The sequence below is a fragment of the Rhinolophus sinicus genome, linkage group LG03 (genome assembly GCF_036562045.2).
Source record: "Rhinolophus sinicus isolate RSC01 linkage group LG03, ASM3656204v1, whole genome shotgun sequence".
NCBI classification, from domain to species: Eukaryota; Metazoa; Chordata; class Mammalia; order Chiroptera; family Rhinolophidae; genus Rhinolophus; species Rhinolophus sinicus.
This window is the reverse complement of record NC_133753.1, coordinates 22914887-22925560: the sequence shown is the minus strand read 5'-3', so window position 1 is coordinate 22925560 and position 10674 is coordinate 22914887. Positions and strand designations below refer to the sequence as shown.

The window sequence follows — 10674 nt, the reverse complement described above, 5'->3', positions numbered from 1 at the left end:
CCACGGGAGCTGATATGATTAGTGGAGGAGAACGTCACGTAAGCAGAAAAGCAGGCTGATGGCTGTGGACACCTTCTGAACATTTCCATCTTTCTGTCCTGTGGGAGTCACAAAATCAGCATGTCCAGAGTGGAATTAATCATCTTCCCAGCAAACCATTTCTCTTCTTCTCTAGCTGTGCAAATGACACTGACCAATCTCATATTCATTCTGGCTCAAAACCTCAATCATCTATGTCTCCTCTCTTAATTCTTTATGCAGTAGGTTTCCTCTATAGAAAATTCTGAAAATCCATAAAAACAACAGGTAGTTGTTTATAATGGATCTATTTTAGATGATTTTTAGTGTATCATTCTGGTCATATTCCTATGCAAATATAGATTTAATTTCCTTTATACATGAATAGAGTCATACTCTACACTTTTAGAGTAACAGTTTTATTGAAGTATAACAGTCATGCAGAAATGTACACAATCAGAAATTGATGACACTTTATGTCCTTAAATATTCTCCCACATCAATTTTTAAAAGGCCACAAGGTATTCCATCCCATAGCTGTACCATAACTTAGATGACTAACCACTGTTGCAAGATTTCTGGCTTTATTCTAGTCTTCTCACCTCTCCCTCCACAATGCTGCAAAGATGGATTTACCCGTATTTAACATTTTTGTGCCCATTTCCAATTTTTCCTTAGAATAATATTCCTAGAGGCTGAATTTCTGGGTCAAAAAGCATGTGCATTAAAAAAAAAAAAACTTTCAATTTTAGAATTGTTTTAGGTTTACAGAAAATTACAAAGGCACTTCAAACAGTTCCTATATAGTTTCTCCATCAACATCTAGTTTCTCCATCCACACCTAGTTTCTCCATTGACATCTCACGTTAATATAGCACATTTGTCACAATTAAGGAACCAATATTGAGATATGATTAGTAACTAAAGTTCATACTTTATCCAGATTTCCTTCCTTCTTTCCTTCCCTCCTTCTTTTTCTCTCTCTCTTTCTCTAATATCCTTTTTGCTGTTCCAGTATCCCATTTGGGATACACCTTTACATTTAGTTGTCATGTTGCCTTAGGCTCCTCTTAGCTGTGACAGACCTTCCTTGTCTTTGATGACCTTGACAATTTTGAGGAATCCTGGCCAGGCATTCTGTAGAATGTCCCTCCATTGAGGTCTGCCTGATTTTCTTCTTATGATTAGACTGGGGTTATGGGGTTTGGAAAGCCAAGAGATAAAATACCACTCTCATCATATCTGGTCCACATACTGCCAACATGATTTATCACTGTTGATGTTAACCTTGATCACCTGGCAGAGGTAGTATGTGTCTAGTTTCTCTACTATAAAGTTACTCACATCCCCCCTCTTACTGTATTCTGTGAAAGGGAGTCACTATGCGCAGCCCACATTTAAGAAGTTGGGCGTTAAGCGTCAGGGTGGAGTATCTACAGAAGTTACTTGGAATTCTGCTTTACAGAGTTATCTCTTCTTCTCCTTTATTAATTTATTCGGATCAGTATTCATAGCATTAACTTACAGCAGTATGAACTCATGGATATTTCACTTATACTTGGAGTTATAAACCAGTGGTACTGTTTTGTTGATCAAGGCATGTGTATTTTTAATACTCTGAGTAACCCATTGAGTAAAGCTACCCCAACAAAGGTTATACCAACTCTGATGGTCAAAATGCGGATCCATAACCCCTCAATTTCACACCCTTTATAAAAGTAGGTCTGCAAACAAGGGCGAGGCCTACGCCCCTCCCTAGCGCCCAATTTCCTGATGCCCCTTCACAAAGAAGATGAGGCCAGCAATGGGGGGGGTTCTTCCGGGATGGGCTCCTCACCCCCTGCCTTGCCGGGGCCATAACCGCAACCGCTTCTAGCGCATTGTCTGGTCTCCCGGTTTCCCCAAAGTCCCGCCCTCCACAGGGCGGAAGTTGGCCGGGCCGCGGACCGGAAACTCTGGACGGGGGCGGGCTCTCTCGCGCAGGCAGCTCCTCCCACTCCGCACTGCCCCACCCCTCCGGCCTATACCGGAAATGAGGTCAGAGGGGGAACCCCGGCGGGGAGACTCGGCCAAAAAAGCGGAGGCCGGTGGAGGGACCTGCGGCAGCTGGTGAGGGGGAACTGTGGGTTGAGAGGGTCAGGGTCCAAGGGGCCGGTGCCAGTGGGGCCTCGGGCTCCTGGCCGCGGCTGAGTGGCCAGAGGCTTCCTGGGACCTCGGCGGCCGGCGGGAGGGGCGACGATGGCGGGGCCTTGCTTTTCAGGGCCCATCTCCTCCGTCCCAGGGGATGAGAGTCGGGCCGTTTCCGGGGCGACAGTCACCTCTTCTTTTCTCTTTATGGCTCTTTTTGGGCCGAGGACAACGTGAGGGCTTGGTGTCCAGAACCGTGATCGCCCTACTCCTCGGGGGCGGGCCGGGGCGTTGGTGAGTCCTTCGAAACACGCCTTTTTCTCACGTCTGTGGCCAGGTTGCAACCCCTGCACGGAGAGAGCTCCGTCGCCAGGACTTGCTTTTTCGCAGTTTCTATCCTAGAAGAGCTGACCCCCCACCCCGCCCCCGGTGATCGCGAATGAGAAGTTGTCTCCGGCCTTTCCTTCCTCCGCCGCCCCCAGCCCAGTCTCCCGCTCCGACCCGACGCCTGCTTCTCATTTCTACCGATTTCCCCTTTCTTGGCGCGACTCAGGCAGCCTTTCCTCTCCATGAGCGCTTGCCTGTGCCCGGGGGTCCTCTTGGACTGTGCATCCGACACTAGTGGTGTGGGACCTCCAGGGTTCTTCTGTCACTTTTCGAATTGCGGTCTTAGAGACAGGAAAAGATTCTGCAAGGGCATTCGACTCCCAGTTGTTTGGTAACTTAGTTACACGTTAAACTTTGTACAGTTCTGCCTGAGTTTTTAAAGCAGTTATTTATGAGGGAAGTCGATTTCGACATGCTGTTCCCACTTGTTTATCTACTTTGGCCTTAGGGACAGTTGTCTCCCAAACTCCAGTCATGGCGTTTTAAACTACTTATTGCTTAAAGGGAAGTGATCATTTTATGTGTGGCTTTTGACACTTTGAGAAGTTTTGTTTGGTTGGTAGTTTTGGAACTAGCTGTCCCCATTGCTCCCACCATTGTGGCAGATAAGCCAAGCCAGCTGTTTTCCTGCCTTTGAGTTCGTTGGCATTGGGACAGCATGAAAATAGCTTTTAGAAAGTTTTTCGCAAAATTAAACTGCATGAACGGAAATGTGGTCTGAGAGTGGCGCCATGCAGTTTTAAGTTTTAATTATGGTCTAGAAATACTAGGGGCTTAACAAGGGCTAGGGAAAAGTGCTAATTTAATATGTATTTAATTAGGTGTTGTACAAATTATATTAGACATTTCCCTATAAAAGGGCATTTTGAAAATTGCTTTTATACTTTCATCCCTTGGAATGTTTGTCTCTGAAGTGACCCTGACAAGGATGAATAGAAAAATAGGAAATTTTGGAAAGCAGTTAGCTAGAAATTTTAGGGACTCCACACATCCCTGTAATTTCAATCTCAGTTATATCCTGTTTATGTGTGATTGTCTAGCACTAAAGCACATAATTAGGATGATCACTTAATTTATTTTCTGAAGGATGGGGAGAAGAGTTTAAAAGTTGCTAATTATTAAGAAATATATGCCATACTCTATAAGGATTTTACCTGGTATCTTCCAGGTGGTAGTTGGGACCAGAATAGGTGTAAACTTAGTATCTTTTTTCCATTCAGAGTACAAACCTGGGTCACTACAAATTCTTGGATCACTAAAACTGCAAGCAGCCTTCCTTAAAGTGTGTCATTAGGCTGTCTCTCTGTTCCCTTCCACAAGCATTCTTATTAGTAACCCCCGGCCATAAAACAGTCCTTCATCCATGGTTTTGAAGTTGTGTGTTTTTCTGCTTCTGTCTGATGAGACGTTCTCTAGTCTTTCTGGATCTCATCGTCAGGTAATTTAGTGACAAGTTTAATTAGGGAAAAAGGGGAAAGATTTATTTCCCCGAGTTTGCTTGTTTTTGCTGATATCCCAGTTGTCATTTGGTGAATGTTTGTTTTTTTGTGCTTAAAACATGTTGATTTCAGGCGTTTAACAAGGGCCAAACACCTATTTTCAGTGGCCAAAATGAGCATGGATGGTAGGAACAGATTCTAAGTGTAGCCAGATAAAAGGTGAGTTTATTTTCTATAGCTAGGGCGGGCTCTGCAGTGCCGTGATCTATTTTTAAAAATTACTCTAAAACAACAGGTCCTGTTCAGGCTCTCTTTTTTTCTTTTTGAACTTCCTTTTGGCAGATGTGGCCTCATGGATGAGCTGGTACATGACTTAACCTCAGCCTTGGAGCAGACATCTGAACAGAATAAGCTTGGCGAGCTGTGGGAGGATATGGCCTTGAGCCCTCGGCAGCAGAGGCGGCAGCTTCGCAAACGGAGAGGCCGGAAGCGCCGTTCAGACTTCACTCACCTGGCAGAGCATACCTGCTGCTACAGTGAGGCCTCTGAGTCCAGTCTGGATGAGGCCATTAAGGACTGTCGAGAAATGGCCCCAGTCACCAATTTTAGTGACTCTGATGACACAATGGTAACCAAACGGCACCCAGCTCTCAACGCCATTGTTAAGAGTAAGCAACATTCTTGGCATGAGTCCGACTCCTTTACGGAAAATGCACCTTGTCGACCACTCAGGCGCCGGCGGAAGGTGAAGCGAGTGACATCAGAGGTGGCTGCCAGTCTTCAGCAGAAGCTCAAGGTGTCAGATTGGAGCTATGAGAGAGGGTGTAGGTTCAAGTCTGCTAAGAAGCAGCGTCTGTCACGCTGGAAGGAGAACACTCCCTGGACCTCGTCTGGCCACGGATTGTGTGAGTCAGCAGAAAATAGGACTTTCCTCAGCAAAACAGGAAGGAAAGAAAGGATGGCATGTGAAGCAGATGAACAAAAACAGGGCTCGGATGAGAACATGTCAGAATGGTGAGATCTCCCTTAACTAAGTCAAAGATTTGCCTAGTTAATTTACCCAAAGTACAAATCCACAGTCTTGATGAGTTCAGCTTGCTTTCAAACCTGCCACTATGATACTGACTTCATAGCCCTCCTTTAACCAGTCAGCCAATATTTGTCTTTAGCTTTTTAAAGAACATTCATGATTCTGTAGAGGGCTATAATGTAATAGACACACATTTGTTTCTAAAAATTGTTTAAAATGTGTACCTCAAACGCACAACCAGAATTTTATTTTAAAAACAGTTTGCTGCTATTTATGCCACGTGGTTCATACATAGTATTGTTCTTTAGAACCAGGGTCTCAGCAGAGGCTGGTGTGTGTGTGTGTGTGTGTGTGTGTGTGTGTGTGTGTGTGTGTGTGTATGCTGGTGCCAGGTACGTGGGACTTTTAAATATTCCTAGGAAACTGCCTTTACCCATTAAAAATCATGGGGTTTCAGATACTTCTGGTTTACTATTCTGTTCTCTGCTACTTACAGTTTGACTGTATTGAGTTTGTTTTTTTATGGCTGACGTTCAAGTTGTTTGAACACATGGTAGGCGTTGATTGTGACAGTACTGAGTCCCATTAGTCTTATGCCAAATGTCATCGAGCCAGAAAAATTTTTCTCTAACGGGTGCGTGTTTAAAATGTCAGTGTAGTTTTTATTTTTTACATCTCAGAGAGATAGTCCTGGGAACATTGAAACTCCCCAGCGGGATGCTTTATTATTATTATTATTATTATTATTATTATTATTATTGTGTGATATCTGTTTCTCAGTGGGGCTGCTGTTGGTGTTTTGGATGGGACAGTTCTTTGTGGTGAGGGACTGTCCCATGCCTTGCGGGATATTTGGCATCTACGTTGTTCCCACCCCCCTTGCAGTGTCAAATGAAGTGCCTCCATGTGTGCCCGGTAGGTGGATTGAGTAGTCCCACGGGGCACCATTGTATTCTGTTGTGAATATTAGTTAGCATTTATGTGGCACTAACTGTGTGCCAGGCACTGTACTCTTGTGCGTAACACATATTCTTAATGTTCACCACCCTCCTGCATGGTAGGTACCATTGTTTGTATTTTATGGAAGAGGAAATGGAGGTTAAGAGTGGTCAGATACTTTGCCCAAGGTCACCCAGGGCCAAAACAGGGAATTAAACCTGATTCCAAAGCTAACACTTCACCACCATTTTCCCTGCCCTTTGACTTTGCCTTTTCTAGGGCTCTTTTTCTGTCTTATCTTAACTTTTACAGCCTTAGACTGTCTGACCTTCCTTAGGACTTTGCTTCTTCTTAAGTTTGTCTGAACAGCAAAGACATAAATCTTGGGAACTGTGAGGTGAGGCTGTGTCAGTAACAGGAAAAGCTGTTTAGTCTGTACCCTTCATGCGTAGTTTTTAATCTACCTTTAAAATTTTTTCTTACTGACTTCATACGGTATGTGCCAGTCCGCACGAGTAGGTCGGCTTATAATTTGGCTTTCCTAATTTTCCTCTAATATATTCTAAGGCCTGCTTACCCAATTTATATGTATAGTTTGGGATATTTGGCATCTACGTTGTTCATACCCCCCTTGCGGTATCAAACGAATGCCTCCGTGTGTGCCCCATAAGTGGATTGAGTAGTCCCAGTGGGGCACCATTGTATTCTATTATTGTTAATATTAGTTAGCATTTATGTAGCACTGTGTTTTTTCCCCTCATCATGCCATTTTTAATGAAATAATAAGTGCTTAGTCAACTTGAGCCTTTTATAGTATTGAAGCTCTCAACTGAGGTGTTAGTGTGTTTCAGTATTGAGCGTACATAGCAAATACTCATCTTCTTCCAGTTGAGAATAGCTATTTTAAAAATAGCTTTTTGGGATGGTTGCTTACATATATTTCTTCCCTAGAGTTTCTTGTTGAACTATGACGTAATTGTGTATGTGAGAGACTGTTAACTCTGTCTACTCTAAGATAACAGCCCAAGTATGGGTCCAGACGCAGAGCCTATAATCTAGCAGTGAGGCACTTCAGTCCTTCCGGTTCCTTCTTACCACAGACACATTTGCTGCACGCTATAGACAGGTTGTGATACTATCCTTTGTAGGGACCTGAGAGCCTGCGTAAATTAAAGTAGGCAGCAATAATTATGAAATTCGTACTCTTTTCAAGTCGAGGGGACCTTGTTTCCCCATTTGGGCTGTCTCTTCTGGCCCCTGACTTTAGTTTTCTCTCAGAAATGTGGGTGCCAAAGTCATTGTAGTTATGAGGGAGTTGGTGGGCTAATAGCAGAAATAGAATGAGAAAAACTATTCTTCAGCATCTAATTATTTAGGAGTCTTAAATTCTCCTTGACTTACGCTGATTCATCTGTAGTTACAAACACGTGCTTTATATTTTCCCCTTAAATCTACTCTATGGGGAAATAGGGGTGATTCTTTGTTCTTTAACTGCGTATTATGTTTAGCCTCTTAACAGTAAAGTGGAACTAAAAATCTGCGCTCAAATATTAAGCACACCTTACACACAGGCGTAGTATTAGAGTGTGTAAAAGTAGATAATAGTTTATGATTTGGATATTATACTGTCTTGGTGAGTTGTTGATTCTGTCAAAATTTTCCTACTTTTTTTCTGCATTAAAAGACATACTTTCAAGTATCCTCTTGCTTACTCTCATAAATCTGCTTGGATGTGCCAGTTTATTCACATACAGGTCAAAGTGTTGCACTTTATCTGGGGTATTGAGGGTTGTCAGAATATACTTGTATATGATCCAACTTGTGAATTATTAGGATGAAACTGATCATTAAGCTTAGCTTAGCCTAGCCAATGGCTAGATAGAATGCTTTTAAAAGCATGTATTAGGTGTTTTAGGTTCGAAAATGTATGTCTCAATCAGAGCTTTATTTCTAATTTCCTTCAATTTACTCTGCTAACTAAACACGGATTAGTTTTAAGCTTACCCAGTAATTCTTTTTGCTTTTCTTTCTGTTCTTCCTTCATTTCTACACCAACCAGTCCCTCAAGAGTTCTAAGGAACTAAAAGTAGTTATGATGTAATGGTTTTCTTATGCCTGCAAAAAGATCAGTTACTATTTTAATATTTTTCAGTGCTTGTGTGTTCCATTCTAAAATGGAACAACTGTGTTGTAAACTTACTTTTTGCTGATCTTGATTCAAATTGCCCATGTAACAGCTATTAATGAGGGGGATTATGGGCTAATTTTGCTCAATTCTTCACTAACATATCATTCATTTGTTGCCTTTGAATATAGTTTAGCTTCTCTTCTTTCCTAAGTGAATTGGTTTGGTGATGGCCTGAAGTTGTAGCCAGGAGCCTTTCCTAAGGTGATGTATTAGAGGCCGACCTTACAGGAAAGAAAATATTCCCTTCTCTTGGAAGGCAAGTGACAGAGATAGAGTGCTAAACCTTCCCCCTCCTTCTATAGCCCGAGCTGACCTTCTGCGGCCCCTTGGTACCTCTTGTTTTCTTATTTTTATAGAAAATCAATATCCCTTCTGACACAAACAATAGCTCAGAAGCAAGAATAAATGGGAGAAAGCTGAGATCTCTGTCCATCAGCTCTCACTTTAACTCCCCCAAACTCTTTAATTATGAGTGTGCTTTGCTCCAGGTGTTTGTGACAGTGAAATTGCTAAATGAGGACCATTTTAACCAAAGATTGGGTGATCAATAACACTCTATAGCAGTAGCTTGTCGGATCAATAGCATTCATTATTTCATGGTTAAGGTAAGTAGCCTCCTTTGCAAGTGGAGGTCATTAATCAGGAGTTACTGGAGCTGTGGAAAAGACTATCTGTGGTAGGTGGAAGTGGTTCTGTTTTCTGTTCTGCAAATAGGGCTGCTGACCAAGAGTATCTGTGCCATTGTTTCAGGTGGTACCATGGCATTCGAGAGTATTGACTAGCTCGCATAGTGTGCTTATTCAGATTTCATCCAGCTTTGCTAGTACATCCTTAGGAACAGCTGAAAAGGACAGCTTGGGAGGTGGATTTGATACTATTGTATTTGAGGATCTGTCTCTTGAAAGAAATGTTAGGATTATTTTGTGTGGCTTCAGAGGAAGGAACTAAGACTCATAGAGAGTATAGAGAGCTAAGTGCTGCCTCAGTATAAAATATAACATTCTAAAAATGTTATATACAGAACTCCATAAAAATGAAGTGAATTGTTTCATCAGGTCATGAGTTCTAGATGCCTGGAGGCATTCAAGCCTGCGCATAGTGAGTACTTCCTGATTTATCGTCAAGTTGGAGAGGTTGAACTGAATGACCTCTAAGGGCCTGTGCCACGCTGAGATTCTGTAATTCTTTTCAGTCACAACCTCCTTCCCATCACTTTAACCTCGTTCTTTACAAAGCATCTATCTGATAAGCAGCCTCCACTGCCCACTAAAATACTTATGAAGGCATAAAACATTACAAATGCACATCACCAGAAACCAGGATTTGCAGTCGACCTATTGCCAAGGTTTCCCCAAACTACAAGGCTGGTAGAGCTGCGCTGGAGAGTGCCGTTGGAAGCCTGGTCAGCAGTGCTGAGCCCTCCGACAGGGGACAGCGAGGCCCTGCCTCGGTCCTCAGCCCAGCCTGTGGGGCCGAAATGTGAGGTCCATTTCATTCAGGAAAGTGGGCAGCTGCAGTTTGAGCCAGAGTGTTGTTCCATCCCTTACTTCCCAGTCAGTTTCTGTTTGGAGGCTGTAACTCCCAGAATACACTTGGACAGCAGATCTTAGTGTTTTCTGTGGGTGTATTTGTTTGGGCGTAGGAGGCAGCCACAGCATATTGAGTCCTAGGAAATAGAGTCTCCAAGAATGAAGTTTACAGTTGGCATGGGCAGAGAAGGAAAGAGCACTCAGAGTAGAGCATTCTGGAAACGGTAGTGTTTTATATACCTTCATTTAGTATAGACTCCTGGAATGGGGTCAGAATCAGGCGGTGAGGGTTAGAAGAGCCTGTCTCAGTCCAGCATAGCTATATGACATAAAAGCCTACCAGCGGCACTGGGGATTAGTCTAGGGGCTCTCTACATCCTCTTGGCCAGTTGTAGATGTGAAAACATGTTACCCATAGCCCTGGGAATGGAGAATAGGACCGAGGGTAATTTACACACCCTTTCTGTTGGCAAATACCAGATTCTAGTAAACCAGTCCTTTAATAAGAGCCTTTGAACAAGTTCTGCAGAGTAAGGGAAAGGAAACACGATCCTGAAAGTTCAGAGGAAGAACTAATCTTTGAAAATGATTGCCAGTGGAAACCAGGGGAATATGTTAGAAAATCTTCATTAGATGCAAGAAGATATCATCACTTTGGAGTAGGAGCAGTAAGTTACAAGGACAGAAAGATGGCTATTTGAAAACCCAGTGGTATGGGAGGAAAAATTGCAGGGAAATTTGAAATGTAATTGCAGTGTTAAAATGAAGGACAATTTATTCTGCAGAACATTGAGTTCATGATGTGCAAAACTTGGGAAGCCCTCCCAAAAATGCAGAGAGGAGATAAAAGTGAGAGAGAAGGTGATAGACGTCGGGGACAGAGAATAGAGACCCAGTCTGCAAGTATGTACATATTCCCAAGGAAGGAACCAAAGTGTTGGAATGGACGAATGACTTAAAAATATAACTGAAGAGAAAAAGTGTTCCTGGGTTGAAAAAATTAAGTATAAAGATTAA

At 42.8% G+C, this 10674-nt stretch overlaps 1 protein-coding gene across 7 annotated transcripts in view; it reads left to right on the top strand.

The window, feature by feature from the left end:
• The first annotated feature begins 2004 nt into the window (after positions 1-2004).
• GPATCH2L (G-patch domain containing 2 like) overlaps positions 2005-10674 on the top strand; it is a 51449-nt gene continuing 42779 nt past the window's right edge. For 6 of the 7 annotated variants that reach the window (XM_074327183.1, XM_074327180.1, XM_019733534.2 and 3 more), the window contains exons 1-2: positions 2005-2127; positions 4314-4985. In XM_074327183.1, coding sequence (XP_074183284.1) covers positions 4324-4985 — 662 coding nt within the window. In that variant the 5' untranslated portion in view covers positions 2005-2127; positions 4314-4323. Of the gene's footprint in view, positions 2128-2181; positions 2440-4313; positions 4986-10674 lie in introns of those variants that run through there. The other variant, XM_074327181.1, reaches the window with a different exon arrangement.